At 50.0% G+C, this 15,786-nt stretch overlaps 1 protein-coding gene across 1 annotated transcript; it reads left to right on the top strand.

Moving 5' to 3' along the window:
• Positions 1–1,510: 1,510 nt before the first annotated feature.
• On the top strand, positions 1,511–10,004 carry TRIM10 (tripartite motif containing 10). The gene is made up of 7 exons (XM_062187394.1): positions 1,511–1,939; positions 3,997–4,092; positions 4,715–4,945; positions 5,611–5,633; positions 5,954–6,069; positions 7,778–7,810; positions 9,487–10,004. Exons 1-7 carry the CDS (start codon positions 1,511–1,513, stop codon positions 10,002–10,004), a joined length of 1,446 nt encoding a protein of 481 aa, XP_062043378.1.
• The last annotated feature ends 5,782 nt before the right edge of the window (positions 10,005–15,786 follow it).

The following is a 15,786-nucleotide window of genomic DNA, read 5'->3' as shown; positions in this document are numbered from 1 at the left end:
CACATGTAGCTCATATTCCATTTCTATTGGAGAGTGTTGCTTGAGAGATACCTATGAGGGTACTGAAAGTTCAAGGAAAATGGAATTAAAAGATAAAGGGCCAGTATTGTGGTACAGAGTTAAGCTGCTGCTTGGGACACCACATTCCATATCGGGGTTCCTGATTTGAGTCCAGCTCCTCTGCTTCTGATCCACCTCCCTACTAATGCATCCTGGGACCTGGGAGGCAGAAGATGATGATTCAGGTGGTTGGGCCCCTGGAAGATGTTCCTGGTTCCTGGCTTCAGCGTGGCCCAGCCCTGGCTGTTGCAGATATATGGGAGTGGAACAGCAGGTGGAAAACTTTTCTCTCTCTCTGCCTTTCAAGTAAATGAAAATAAATAAACTTTAAAAAAAGTTTATTTTGGTGCAAAAGATTTTTTGAATTCCATGCATATGAAGAGTTTTTACAAAGTTCATGAAAAATACATGTCACAAAAAATAGTGCATGGATTTCAAAATTATTTTGCATCAAAATAAGTTTATCTTTTACTTCCATTTTTTCCACAAACTTTTTGAAGTCTCCTTGTAGATATGATTGCAAATTATGGCCCTCTACCTCCCTCCTTGCGTACTTTGGACGAGCTAAACGACTTGGCTGAGTGTCAGTGTTCTCACTTATAAAATGGAGACCTGAAGAGCACTGATCTTATAGAGCAGACAGGAGCAATCGATAAGATCAGATGTTCACTGCCGTCAGTGTTAAGATGTAGAACCATCAAAAATAAATGCCGGCTGTTACTGTTTTTTTCTCCTCTTGCACACAGAGTATATCCAACCTCTCTTGAAGCTGGTAGCAGTCCCATAGGTGCACCACCACTGACATAGCCTGTGCTGGGTACACCCAGGACCTTATCTGAGTCCCCATGTCCCCTGCCCACTGACTGGCAAGCCCTGCACTGGCTGATACCTCAAATCTCCCTGGAGACAGTCGGGCACGTCGTCGCAGGGAGGCTGGGTGGTGGCCCAGTCTCCCTCCCACCTCCAAGCCAAGAGCCAGCTCTTCCCACAGAGGAGGGTTGAGATGCCTCCACTGTCCTTCTACCAGCAAGTCCAGGTCGTGGGCACTGGTCCAGAGAGTAAGTGAGGTCATCTCTGGAATGCTGTTGGCCCCTCTGCCTCCCCCTCCTGTGCTACTTCTCCATCCCGCAGGTGTGCATCTGTTCCTTTGACAGAGCAGGACGGCAGGATCCTGGCCACCAGACGTGCAAGGGTGCAAGTGGGTGCCTCTCTCTCTCTCTCTGTGTGTGTGTGTGTGTGTGTGTGTGTGAAAGAGAGAGAGAGAGAGAGAGAGAGAGAGAGAGAGAGACGATGCAGGTGTCACATTTTTAACATGTGCCTGCATCTGACTGTGTGCACCTGTGTGCGCCTGGGAGCGTGTGCTGCGTGTCCTCACAGCTCCCTCAGCCCTTCCCCCGCATCTAAGCAGAGAGACTGACCTTGAGGAGGCCACAGACCCAGCAGCGCCGACATGGCCGCCGCTGCCTCCGTGACCAGCCTGGCTGATGAGGTCAACTGCCCCATCTGCCAAGGCACCCTGAGGGAGCCGGTCACCATCGACTGCGGCCACAACTTCTGCCGCGGCTGTCTCACCCGCTACTGCGAGGTCCCGGGCCCCGAATCCGAGGAGTCCCTCTCCTGCCCGCTCTGCAAAGAGCCTTTCCGGCCGGGGAGCTTCCGGCCCAACTGGCAGCTGGCCAGCGTGGTGGAGAACATTGAACGCCTCTCGCTGGCGTCGGCGCTGGGCACAGAGGAGGAGCATGTCTGTCAGCAGCACGGGGAGAAGATCTACTTCTTCTGCGAGGAGGACGAGGCGCAGCTGTGCGTGGTGTGCCGCGAGGCCGGGGAGCACAGGGCACACACCGTGCGCTTCCTGGAGGACGCCGCGGGCCCCTACAGGGTAGGAAGGGGACCTGGGGCTGGGGCTGGCAGAGTCGAGCAGAGTTGTAGATCATTTGGGACACACTGAAGCCAAATTCTTTTTTATTTATGTATTTGAAAGGCAGAGTAACAGAGAGGCAGAGGCAGACAGAGGTCTTCCAGCCACTGGTTCACGCTCCAGATGGCCACAATAGCAGGAGCTGTGCGGATCCAAAGCCAGGATCCAGGAGCCTCTTCCAGCTCTCCCACGTGAGTGCAGGGGCCTAAGGACCTGGGCCATCTTCCACCACTTTCCCAGGCCATAGCAGAGAGCTGGATTGGAACTGGAGCAGCCAGGACTCAAGCCGGCGCCTATATGGGATAAATAAACAACCAAAACCAGCACTCATTTATATGATGACAGCTAAAATTACATATTTATTTACCCAACCTGTATATATGTAAACACTAATTATTCACAAGCCCAAACACTCAAAATAGTTACACACTCAGTTACATATATACTCAGACCACCACTCAAATATAAAGTACACATTTGCAAACACACACACAGTTTGTACAAGCATTTCCTCAATTACAAACCTCAGCACACCTGATACCCAGCATGGGCACACACACATAATCACGTGACCACTCACTCATTCAATAAATATTGGGGTTCTATTATATGCTGGCCACAAGTCAACAAAACACACACAAAAACAAAATATAAACCTATGCTTTTCAGCTCATGGGTCTCTGTCTTGGGTGATCACATAAGAATTTGGTTTCAGGGGCCAGCACTGTGGCGTAAGGGGTTAAGCCGCCGCCTATAGTGCTGGCATCCCATATGGGCGCTGGTTCGAGTCCTAGCTGCTCCACTTCCAATCCAGCTCTCTGCTATGGCCTGGGAAAGCAGTGGAGGATGGCCCAAGTCCTTGGGCCCCTGCACCCACATGGGAGACCAGGAAGAAGCTCCTGGCTCCTGACTTTGGATCGACACAGCTCCGGCCACTGCAGCCATCTGGAAAGTAAAGCAGCAAATAGAAGGCTTCTCTCTTATTCTGCTTCTGTCTCTCTGTAACTCTGCCTTTCAAATAAATAAATTTTAAAAAAATGAAAAGAAAAGAAGTGAAGCAGCTGAGACTTGAACCAGCACCCATGTGGGATGTTGGCATCACAGGTGACAGCTTTATCAACTATGGCACAGTATCAGCCCTATTTATGCTTTATTCCAAATGGGTGTTTGTGTGTCATGGACTTCTTAATTAATTAGTATTTTATGGTGAGAATCCTATATGTATTTTCACATGTTCATATATAAATATTTGTGTGTACCTATTCCTAACTCTATTCTACAGCAAACTGTTGTTAAAACATTTGAGTAATTTTGCATATCCAAGTTTCTTCTTCCTTCTGGAATTAATTTTTAAAAAGATTTATCTATTTATTTGAAAGGCAGAGAGAAAGAGAGAGAGATCGGTCTGCCATCCACTGGTTCACTCCCTAAATGACCACAAAAGCCTGAGCTGAACCAATCCGAAGTCAGGAGCCAGTAGCATCTTCCAGGTCTCCTATATGGGTGCAGGGACCCAAAGACTTGGGCCATCTTCCACTGCTTTCCCAGGCCATAGCAGAGGGCTGGATCAGAAGTGGAGCAACTGGGACTTGAACCAGCATCCATATGGAATGCGGCACTGCAGGCGGCAGCTTTACCTGCTATGCCACAACGCTGGCCCCCATAACAGATAATTAATTCTAGTAACAGGGTAGGGTTGTTATTTGCACATGTTGTTTTGGAAAGTGTCAGGAACCTGGAATAATTTCAGTGAATGAGCTTATTAAGTCAGAACACATCCCAGATAGCACTTACTGGAAACAAAAGAGATCAGAAGGTTTAACCTGTGGACAGGTTCCAAGGGGAAGACTGAGTCACATGATAAAGTGGGAAAGCCCTGATTTAAATTCTTGGGGTATGAAGCTATGAGACAGGTTCCTTTCCTGGGCTCACTTCACTCCCGGAGACAGAGCCTTGGAAGAGATGGCACCCTTAAAGCATCTTATCCATCTTAATGATTTTATCCTCCTGCTCCCCAGGAACAAATACAGAAGTGTCTTAAGTGTCTGAGAAGAGAGAGAGAGGAAATTCAGGAAGTCCAGTCAAGAGAGAATGAAAGAATGCAAGTCCTCCTGGTATATCACCACCCCTTCCCCGGGCCCCGCCCCTTCCTGGCCCCACCCCTTCCCAGGCCTGCCCCTTCTCAGGCCCCAGGGTCCAGCCTGGTGCTGGAACTGAGGCAGCAGAGCTGATAAGGCTGTGAAAATGACCTGGGTGTGAATCCTGACCCTGGCACTAACTGTATGACCCCAAGCACTCTCCAGCTTCAGGTTACTTATCTGTCAAATGGAGATTAGAAGCCAACAGTGCCTCACAGGGTCGCTGTAAGGATTAAATGAGAGTATGAAGTAGCTTAGTGCTGGGCACACAGGACGCACTTCCAAAAACGCAGGGGCTAGAGTGTCCCCGCCACCTGCCGCCCACCTGCTCTGAGCCCTACTCCTTTCAGAAGCCCCAGCAGGTGGTGCTGAGGCAGTGCAGGGCAGTGTAGCTCTAAGAAACAGGGTGGCGGTGGCAAGGAGACAGTGTGGCAATTCCAAATCTGCAGTGGTCGGGGTGGGGGGATCGAGAAACTGGGATGGGCGTTCTGATTTTCTCACCAAACCTTGGAGAACGGGACATGGGAGGGGGGAACAGAAATAAGACGAGAAAGGAGAGGAGGAGGAGGGAAGCCTCGGGTCCTCCACTTGCTCCCAGACTCAGGTGGCCACCAAGAGACAGCAGGTGATTTCCGAGTTTGTGCATCTGCGCCAGTTCCTGGAGGAGCAGCAGAGAATCCTCTTAGCACAGCTGGAGGGGCTGGATGGGGACATCCTGAAGCAACAGGAAGAGTTCGATTTCCTGGTCACCGGGGAGATCTGCCGGTTCAGTGCCCTGATCGAAGAGCTGGAGGAGAAGAACGCGAGGCCAGCGAGAGAGCTGCTGACGGTGAGCCCGAGCCCAGGCTCACCCGTGGAGCTGGGCCCCTGCCTTGTCTCATCTCCGTGTCCCAGGTGGGAGGCAGAGGTCTGAATTCCAGTCCGTGCTTCCCCAGGAGTTCCCCGGTGGCTGGTCTCTGTCTCTTCCCACCAAAACTGGTCGAATAGGAAAGACACTTTCTTCACTATCTTGTGGGATCTTTGTGAGGATCCAACAGTAAAATGGAAGTGGAAATAGTACTTTGAGAACTGTCAAGTACTATACAAAACAAAAAAGTCTCAGGTGTCATTTCCAATGCAAACATTCCCTATCATCTGTCACCTTTGCTGCTTGTAAAGTTCTTCCTGGTCTATTTCATGTCCTCCAACTAGAGGAGACATTGGGGTCCCAACATGGCATCAGAAAGGTGGCATGATCTAGGGAGTGCATTCTGGACTGAGTCCAGGAGACCTGGGGGTGAGATTTACCATTGCCTCTAACTAGCAGGTGCAGTCACTTTGCCACCTGAGTCTATGGAATAAGGGGGCCAGGCTGTGATCCCCAAAGCTTGGTAACCCTACCAGGCTGCCCACGGCTAGGAATAGGGTGTTTTGTCTTCTTTGGTCATAAGAAAAGTGGGAAGGAGATGCTGAAAATTGAATCCCTGTTCTCCCCCCCCTCCCCCCCGCTCCTAGGATATCAGAAGCACGCTAATAAGGTAAGTGATATGATTTCTGTATTCTCTTTCCCCTCATAAATACACATACATGCACCAACATTTAGTTTCTGTCATTCAGATAAGCAGCACCAGCACCCTCACTTTAAGGGTCTAACTTGTCATGTAAACTTCCCCATATGCCATTGTGTTCTTGTGTATGACTGTGGACATACACCCTTGAGTGGCATTGCCCAAGAGTGGGTAGTGGTGTGCATACCCAGGGAGGTCTGTCTGCTTGTGGGAACTGCGCCTCTGATCCAAGGAGCCTCGAGGCATTGTTAAGGAACAACTTCCTAGACACATTCATTTCTGTGCTCTAGATGTGAAACCAGAAAGTGCCGGAAACCAGAGGCTGTATCCCCTGAGCTGGGCCAGAGGATTCGGGACTTCCCGCAGCAGACCGCCCCACTGCAGAGAGAGATGAAGATGTTCCTGGGTAAGAGGACCCCAGGCCTGCACAGAGCCCAGGTGGGCATGAGGCACTGCTCCCTACCCATGGAAGGCCGGGTCATTTTGGGCACAGTGCCTTGATTTCGTGAAGATTTTTATGAAATCTGTCAGATGATGTTGACAATGAAGAGATGATAAAGGTATACACCTCTGGGGAAATAAAATGGAACTCAGTTGAAAAGTTCTTATATAAACCTGATCAGTTGGCATTAAACAAAATAAAAGATAATGGTTAGCGATATCTGTAACAGGTTTTTGATGATAAACGTTGCTATGAGCAGCGAGTGAAAGCATTTATCTCTGTCCTGTAGTACTTGACTGTTTTCCTTTCCTTCTTTCTAAAAATTTTTTAAAGATTTACTTATTTATTTGAAAGAAAAAGCAACATAGAGGCAGAGAGAGAGAGAGAAAGAGAGAGAGAGAAGTCTTCCATCCGATGGGTCACTCCCCAGATGGCCGCTATGGTTGGAGCTGCACCGATCTGAAGCCAGGAGCCAGGAGCTTCCTCCAGGTTTCCCATGTGGGTGCAGGGGCCCAAGGACTTGGGCCATCTTCTGCTGCTTTCCCATACCATAGCAGAGAGTCAGATCAGAAGAGAAGCAGCTGGAACTCAAACCGGCGCTCATATGGGATGCCAGCACTGCAGGTGGCAGCTTTACCCACTACACCACAGTGCTGGCCCCTCTCCTTTCCTTCTGATAGTCTGGATCTCCCTGGTAGGGATGTGACCCCTCTCTTTCTTGGAGCAGGGAGTGGTGACAGGAGAGCAAGGGAACGTGACTCTCTGCCTGCCCATCCCTCCCATCCCCACTGTGGCAATATGAATGATGTCACTTATTTCTGAATGACCTGTCCACAAAAGTCTCAGGAAGAACTTTCCTATGAGTTTCCTTCCTGCAAACACTCCCGGTGACCTGACAGCGGGGGAAATTATACACTCATCCGGGGCGGGTGTGTGGCAGTGCCTAAGACAGTGCTTGGAATGCACTATCTGGGTTCCAGTCCTGGCTTTGCTCCTGACACAGCTTCCTGCTGATGTGCATCTGGGAGGCAGCAGGTGCTGGCTCAAGTAATTGGGCCCCTGATCCATGTGGGAGACCTGGATTGAGTTCCTGGCTTCTGACTTCAGCCTGGCCCAACTCTGGCTGTTGCAGGCATTTGGAGAATGAACTAGAGGATGGACGCGCGCTCTCTCTCTCTCTCTCCCTCTCTCTCTGCCTGTCACATAAATAAAAATAAATTGAAAAATAAAAAATTTTACTTAAATCAAAGGCTGACCTTTGGCTCTCCCCAAAATGATTTCCAAGCAAAACAAGAGCTAAAGGGACCCATTTATCTATTCATTAAGCGGGTGTTTCTTGGGCTGTGTGAATTCAGAAGTGGCAGATGTGGGCCTTGTGCTCACAACGTGGGCCGTGGGTCTCAAAGTGGGACTCCCAACCAACAGCATCAGCACCCCCTGAGAACTTGGTAGAAATGCAGATTTGTGGGCCCACCCAGAGCATCTGAATCTGAAACAGACAGCTTTGAACAAGTGCCCCAGGTGATTCTGACCCGAGTTCAGGACTAGAGGATTCCAGCTCCCATCCTGCTCTTGGCCATTTCCCTCTTCCAGGCTCAGTTTCCTCATCACCAGGTGTTCTATGATTTTGTAGAACTGATGAAATCTCATGCTGCTTTATTTCTCTTTACAGAAAAACTCCGCTTTGAGTTGGACTATGAGCCAGGTAAGCAGCCTGCATTAGGATGGGAGACAGTGAGGCATCTGCAAAGGAGAGACGCATTTCTCTCTCTCTCTTTTTTAAAGATTTATTTATTTTATTTGAAAAGCAGAGTTATAGACAGGCAGAGGTAGAGGCAGAGAATGAGAGACAAGTCTTCCATCCACTGGTTCACTCTCCAAATGGCTGCAATGGCCAGAGCTGAGCCAATCTGAAACCTGGAGCCAGGAGCTTCTTCTGGGTCTCCCACGTGGGTGCAGGGGCCCAAGGACTTGGGCCATCTTCTTCTGCTTTCCCAGGCCATAGCAGAGAGCTGGATCAGAAGGGGAGCAGCCAGGACTTGAATCAGCACCCATATGGGAGGCCAGCACTGTGGGCAATGGCTTTACCTGCTACACTACAGTGCTAGCCCCACATTTTTCTTTTAACAGGGTCTGCACTGGGCGTTACAATAGTCAGATACATACACCCACATGCATATGTGCACATACATATGTTGTATATATACACAATGCATATGTGTGTCTGTGTGTGTGTATACAGCTGGCCCCCCTTGAAATATTCAGAAAAGGATTGTATGTATCCTAGATGTGTATAGGTTTTCTCTCACCATTATTTACTAAACAATACAGTACAACTATTTACATATTCCTGGCATCATATTAAACAATATACGTAACCTAGAGATGATTTAAAGTGTAGGGGAAGGTGGTGCAGGTTATGAGATTCCACACCACTCTATACGGAGGCTTTGAGCATCCGCAGATTTTGGTTCCCAGATATTTATGTCACTGCCTTTGTAAGGCTCTCAGGAGCAGCGTGAAGAAAAGACAGGCACGCCCACACGCGTGTCCTGAAACTCACATTCTGATCTGCGCACAGCAGATCGAGCGAATCAGGACGGAGGAAGGCGCATCAGAGAAGGCTCCCGGATGAGGGGCAAGTTTGACCTGGGTTTTCAACCACATTCTTACAACCGTCAGGCCCCTACTCCCTCCCAGATGTCACTTAGGAAGGCAGCCTGTGGGCGGGAAATGAGTGAACAGGTGGATCCTGCCAGGCCATCACTCCCCAGGGAATCTCGTAGTTGCCGCCAGGTGCTCCCCAGCCCGTGGATGTAGCTGAGTATATTGGCATCTCTCATTTACGAATACGGAAAGTCACAGTCTGCAGGGGTCTGCGGAAGTTTTCCGTGTTTAAAAGTGAACTTCAGACTCTGAGTAAGAGGGGGTAACTGCTGGGGAGCGAGAGAGCCTGCCTGAAGCGAGACCATAAATGAGTCACAGGTTACCCGGGCAGGAAAGCAGGCAGGAATCGTGGAGTTGGACAGAGGAGAGGAAAGTCCTGCCTCCCAGCTGCAGACACGAGGGGGTGTGTGTGTAGCAGCTCTAGGAGGCATGCACAGCCTTGGGAGTCAAACAGTTTGCAGGGAGCAGAACAGCTTTGCAGAGATCTGCATGGCAGCAGGTGAGAGCCATCAAGCCCTTGGAGGCCAGCTTCTCGCTTCTGGGGCTTTAGCATGTGCAGGAACCACTGACGCCTCTTAAGACGCAGACTCCTAGGGTCTGTGTTTCTAACAAGCTCCCAGGTGATGCCCACACTGCAGGCCGGCAGAGGCTCCCGCCGGGGAGCTTCCAGGCCTGCTGTCTGCTGACCCCTGTGTCTCTTTTGGCTTCCCACAGCTTACCTGGCTCTGGACCCCCTGACGTCCCACCCCAAGCTCCTCTTGTCCGAGGACCACCAGCAAGCTCGGTTCTCCTACAAGTGGCAGAACTCGCCAGACAACCTCCAACGTTTTGACCGGGCCACCTGTGTCCTGGCCCACAATGGCTTCACGGGGGGAAGACACACGTGGGTGGTGAGTGTAGACTTGGCCCACGGGGGCAGCTGTACCATGGGCGTGGTGAGTGAGGGTGTGCAGAGAAAGGGAGAGCTTCGCCTGCGGCCAGAGGAGGGGGTGTGGGCAGTGAGGCTGGCCTGGGGCTTCGTCTCGGCTCTGGGCTCCTTCCCCACACGACTGGCCCTGAAGGGGCAGCCCCGGCAGGTGCGGGTGTCTCTCGACTACGAGGTGGGCTGGGTGACCTTCACCAATGCTGTCACCCAGGAACACATCTACACCTTCACTGCCTCCTTCGCTCGGAAGGTCTTTCCCTTTTTCGGGCTCTGGGGCCGAGGGTCCAGCTTCTCCCTGAGCTCTTGAGAGGGTACAGTTGGTCTCCTCTAAGTACAGGATTCACATCAAGTACGGTGTGCACCTGACCCCTGCCTGGTTCTCCTGGAAGACTTGAAGTAGAAATGACTGCTTCAGATGATGGGATGGAGTCCATTCGTAAGGGACAAGGTGGGATGACCCTCAGCCTGTTCATCACGTCCGTTCGCCAATGCCCAGTGGACGGACAGGATACCTGGGGACTCAGGCTGCTTCCAGCTCTCGACAACACCACCCCCAACAGGCACAGAAGTAGTTGTGTAGAGGAAAGAGGACTGGATTTGGAGCCAGAAGATCTGGATTCCAGATGTACCCTTGGGGCCGGTGCTGTGGTGTAGTAGGTTAAGCTTCTGCCTGCGACACTGACGCTGGCATCCCATATGGGTGCTGGTTGGAGTCCCGGCTGCTCCACTTCTGATCCAGCTCCCTGTTGATGGCCTGGGAAAACAGTGGAAGATGGCCCAAGTGTTTGGGCTCCTGCACCTATGTGGGAGACCTGGAAGAAGCTCCTGGCTCCTGGCTTTGGATTGGCCCAGCTCCAGCCACTGTGGCCATCTGGGGAGTGAACCAGCAGATGGAAGACCTCTCTGTCTCTTCCTTTCTCTGTCTGTAACTCTGCTTCTCAAATAAATAAATAAATCTTTAAAAAAATGGTAGCCTTGTAACCAGCTAATTGTACAACTTTAAGCAAGGCTCCTCCCCTCTATTCAACTTGGTTTTTTTTTTTCCAAAAATCTTAGAGTTTATTTACTCATAGCCTCAAGAAACATTACTGTGCATCAATTATAAACTAAGCAGTATGGCAGCCACTGATGATTTGAAAAGAAGCCTTGTCCTTTATCAAAAGCAGCTCATAGGAAAAGACAATGATGTCACGAGGAAGCCAGAGCACAGGGTGGTGGGTGGTGGGGTCTGAGGTGGGCATTATGAAAGCTTAGCTGGGTGGGAAGGCACAGCCCAGCCTGGGGAGAGACAATGAGTCAGGGGAGCTTCTGGAAAGGGTGAGTCTAAAGGATGCATGTGGTGAATGATGGAAGAAGCAAGAGCAGAGACCTGGCTGGTTGGTCTGTGACTCACGGTTGTCCCCATTGTCCTCATGACCAGATACGGAGCATTTGCACCTCACGACCACTCACTGCTCCCTCTTCGTGATGGTGTCAATCCTGGCTGAAATGAAGGTGCAGGGAACCAGGGGAGGCTGGGCTGCAGGCTGTAACCCAGGGACCATACTCAGCTCCTGCGGGAGGGCTTCCTGATCAGTTGATTACCAGCTGCTGGTGGGGTGGGGAAGCGTTTCAGACAGCTCCACCGTGGGAGCAGATATAGCACCATCTCCACCCATCTGCCAGCCAGAGAATCCCAGCTTGGGGCCAGGAGGTGGGGTGTGCTTTGGGAGACCTGTAACCTTTAGCCCAAAGAATTGTGACTGCTTTCACTCTGGACAGGAAGTTGCTTTCCCTGAGGGTGTTTGGTATTTCATTAAAAATGTCATATAAACACAAGTGCCTTTGTAATGATAAAAACAAACAAATAAAAAACCAAGATTCCCAAACCTAGGATTTCATTAAAAAGTGGATTGTTTTTTCTGTTTATTTTTATTGGTGTTGGCTGGGTCCTTAAAATGACTGTTAGGGGCAGGCATTTGGCTCAGCATTAAGATGCCAGTTGGGAGTCCCTCATTTCGTAGTGGAGTGGGTTTAAGTCCCAGTTCCACTTCCCATCCAGTTTCCTGCTAATGTACACCCACATGAGATTGGCTCAGCTCTGGCTGTTGTGGGTATTTGAGGAGTAGGCCAACAAGTGAGGTATCTCTCTCTCTCAAACAAACAATAAATAAATGCTAAAAGACACAAAAATGATGGTTAGCCTATAAAGAATATGTGTATTAAGATGCTGGCCCCGGGGGGGGCAGTGTGGCATGGTGGGAAAGGCTGCCACCTGCAGTGCTGGCATCCCATATGGGCACCTGTTCGAGTCCCTGCTGCCCCACTTCTGATCCAGCTCTCTGCTATGGCCTGGGAAAGCAGTAGAAGATGGCCCAAGTCCTTGGGCCCCTGCACCTGCGTAGGAGACCTGGAAGAAGCTCCTGGCTCCTGGCTTCGGATCGACACAGTTCCAGCTATTGTGGCTATCTGGGGAGTAAACCAGCGGATGGAAGACTCTCTCTCTCTCTCTCTCTGCCTCTGCCTCTCTCTAACTCTGACTTTCAAATAAATAAATAAATCTTTAAAAAAAAGATGCTGGCCTGCTGGAGGACTTGACACACCTGTGAGTGTTGGTTATTTTCTCAGCCGGGATTTTAATCCATGTGTGCATCAGGAGTTCTCACCCACTCTGCTGCGCTCAGCAGCAGAGGCCGGGTGAGTCTTGGTGCATATTTTAATGCTGGCTGCACTCCCCACAAATGTCTTGGATTCAGAAAGACAATTTACATTTCTCCCACTAAGAAATAAAGCTGCTACTGTGTTAAAACACTCAGGTTGGCCTGCCACTATCTGGTTCTTGCTTAGGGTAGTTATATTTGAAGCGTGCTAGATTTTGGAGTGTGAGGTCACCACAGAGGAGAAGGATGGATACTAAAACACAAAGACTCCAAAACAAGGCAGCTCTCTGAATCTCCGTGCTCTGCTAGCCAGACTGCGGACTCCCTCCCCAGGAATGGCGAAGTCTGGGGGCCCCACGCTCCTGATTGTCCTTTCCAAGACTGACGGAGTGAGGCACACTTGCTGGAACACCCACACCTTTACACCTGATTTTTTCCCAGTTTACATGTAGCAAGCTTTCTCTTTCAAAGAAACGAGGCACACTCACATTAGTTCAAATGATAAAAAGTTTATTTTAAGAGTAGAAAAAAAAATGTGATATTCCGCCATGAGCCAGGCCTCATGGGAAGTAAGGTAGGGGTACTGGGGGTCACCATCAGTTCCCATAAGAAGAGCTAGAGAATTGAAAAATACTGATAACAATGACATGCACACATGGAGCTCATCTTGGCCAAATACCATAATAAATATTATATATATATATATATATATATATTAGCTCATTTTATTCTCAGAACGATCCTATGAGGTCGGTGCCATTATCAAGATCCCCATTTTATACAGAAGAGAGCTGAGATATGGGAGATCCACCCACAAGTCCTAAATTGGCCACTTGTGATCAGTGGAGCAAGCGCTGGGAGTTCCCATGCCTGCACTCACGACCATTGTGCCAGAGTAGGTCCTATGCCAGCAGCTGGCAGGAAGGGTTTGCCCTGCAAGGCAGCACAGAGACTGGACCGCGTTGTGGCCAGGCGGCAACATGGAGCATGGACACCTGACCCTGTGGGCAGCTCTGGCCATCTCTGCTTCTTCTACCCTGCTAACTAATGACATGGTCATCACAGATGCCTTTTTAATTTCCAAGAGAGCCCTATGGCTTCAGTGAATTATCATTGTCCCTTTTTGATAAGATATTTCTTCACAGGCCACCCCATAAACCCACTGGGCAGCATCTGCTGGTCAGATGCCCACTCCTGGCCCAGCCATTTGTGGTCATGGCCGAAGAGGCAGAGGGCCTGGTAGGCAGCAGCGATGCCACTGACTTCTCTCCAGGAGAGGGACACCCTGGAGGCTCATCGGTCTCCTTCTATTCCTTGTAGGAAACTTCTCAACAAGGTCTCTGTGTGGCATTAACCCCATCAGGGACGTAGAAACTGTTAGCCATCATCATTAGGGCTGTTCTTTCCTTGGCTAATGTCTGGACACACACACACACACACACGGAGAGGGAGAGGGAGAGGGAGAGGGAGAGGGAGAGGGAGAGGGATCTTCCATCCACTGGTTCAGTCCCCAAATGGCCGTGATGTTTGCTGCCGGGCCAGGATGAAGCCAGGAGCCTCTTCCAGGTCTCCCACATGGGTGAAGTGGCCCAAGCACTTCGGCCATCCTTTGTTGCTTTCCCAGGCACATTAACAGGGAGCTAGATCAGAAGTGGAGCAGCTGGGACTCGAACTGGAGCCCATATGGGATGCTGGCATTGCAGGTAGCAACTTTCCTCATGCCACAATGCCAGTTCCACCCTTTCTTTCCTGAACACCAACATGAGTCTCTCTCTCTCTCTCCTCTCACTGCAACCCCCAGCTCCCTGCCCTTGTCCATATTGCACAAAGGATCCTGACTAGTTTTCCTTAAACACCACATTCCCCCTTTATTCCTGACTCAAAAACCGTTGATGGTTCCCCGTGTCTTGGGGTCATGCATCCAGGCTGCTTCTGATCGTCCCTTTTCCAGAACATTCCAGATTAACCACGTCGGTTTCGTCACACTTCTGCAAATGTGCTATGGCTTTTTCCTACCTCCATGCTTTCATTCATGTAGTCACCCTGGCCACAGCTCTCACCTTTCTCTCCCACCTGTCCATCCTCCACCTTCCCCACAAAACCTCCCCTGATTTTTCCAGCCTCACTTGCATTTAGCATCTGTGGTGGGTTAGCCCAATCACGTACTCTCTTATTATTCCCTCTGTGTCTCTCTTGGTCCCACGCTAGAAAATGAGTTCTGGGATGGGAAAGTGGAATTTTTATTCAAAAAAGGCACAAGTAATATATTTGAATATTTTTGGTGTGTTGGGCACCGCTGCAAACACTGAGCATGCATAACACTGAATTCATAGAACAATCCCAGGCTACAAGTACCACTGCTCTTATTTTAAAGGCTTAAAGAGGCTTATCCAAGGTTACAGAGGAATTAAGTGTCAGAGCTGGGTCTCACTCCCGATTTTCCCTCTTTGTACCACAATGCAGCATCTCTTTGTGGCCATGTTTTACTCTTTGTCCCTCAGTGTCTGGTATGGTGCTGACTATCTCAGCAAGGGCTCAATACATACTAGTTAAAAAGCCATTGATGGCCCCTTTAAACATGGAAGATTAATAAGGGCCCTTATGTGTTCTATTAATTCATCTGTGCATCTATTTAAAGTTTTGTTGACACCCCCTATGAGGCACTGTCCCAGACACTGGAAGCACAGAGTACTGCCCTTATTCACCCAAAGACTTGAGATATATGCACAAATAATTAATGTATATTTGTAGTGGTATCCATTAGTCCATCAAAACAACCACAAATTGCCTGAAAACAGCACACGTCTATGTCTTGTAGTTTCTGTGGGTCAGGAATTTGGGCACAGCTTAGCTAGGTTCTCTCCCTGGGGTCTGATACAGCTATGATCAGAGTGTTGGCTGGGTTGGGTTCTCATCTGGAGGCTCAACTGGGAGAGTCCTGGCCCAAGCTCATTCAGGTTGCTGGTAGCATTCATATTTTTTGTAAGTGTCAGACAGATGCCCCTGCTTCCTTGTTGGCTAGAGGGTGGAGGCTGATCTTGGTTCCTCAAGGCTGCCTGCAGGTCTTTGCCTTGGGACCAGTTACTTCTGCAAGCCAGCAAGAGCATCTCTATGGTGAGTCTGCTGCTGAGGGGGAGTCCTACACCATGCAATTTAGCCACTGCAGCAATACTCCCTCACCTTTGCCGTATCCCATTGATGGGGAACAGGTCATAGCTCCCACTCGCATTCAGAGGGGGAGAGGTCACACAAGGGCATGAACACTGAGAGCAGAGGAGCGTGAGGGTACCCTAGCATCGTCTGACAAATCAAGCATGAAGGAGTGCCTGCTGGTTGGGTGGTACAGACAACAGGTGCCCCTAGAGCTCAGAAGGAACTGACCTGCTGGGAGCCATGTGCTGAGGTGAGCCCTGGTGAGCCAGGTGAGCCCTGGCCATTCAGATGCCTAGG

This window comes from Lepus europaeus, chromosome 3, assembly GCF_033115175.1.
Source record: "Lepus europaeus isolate LE1 chromosome 3, mLepTim1.pri, whole genome shotgun sequence".
Classification (NCBI taxonomy): Eukaryota; Metazoa; Chordata; class Mammalia; order Lagomorpha; family Leporidae; genus Lepus; species Lepus europaeus.
This window is presented reverse-complemented; position numbering and strand designations above follow the sequence as displayed.

Coding starts and splice junctions, on each gene's coding strand:
- TRIM10 (XM_062187394.1), top strand. CDS start 1,511: ATGGCCGCCGCTGCCTCCGTGACCAGCCTGGCTGATGAGGTCAACTGC. Junction 1,940..3,996: donor ACGCCGCGGGCCCCTACAGG/GTAGGAAGGGGA, acceptor CCTGCTCCCCAG/GAACAAATACAGAAGTGTCT. Junction 4,946..5,610: donor CAGCGAGAGAGCTGCTGACG/GTGAGCCCGAGC, acceptor CCCCGCTCCTAG/GATATCAGAAGCACGCTAAT.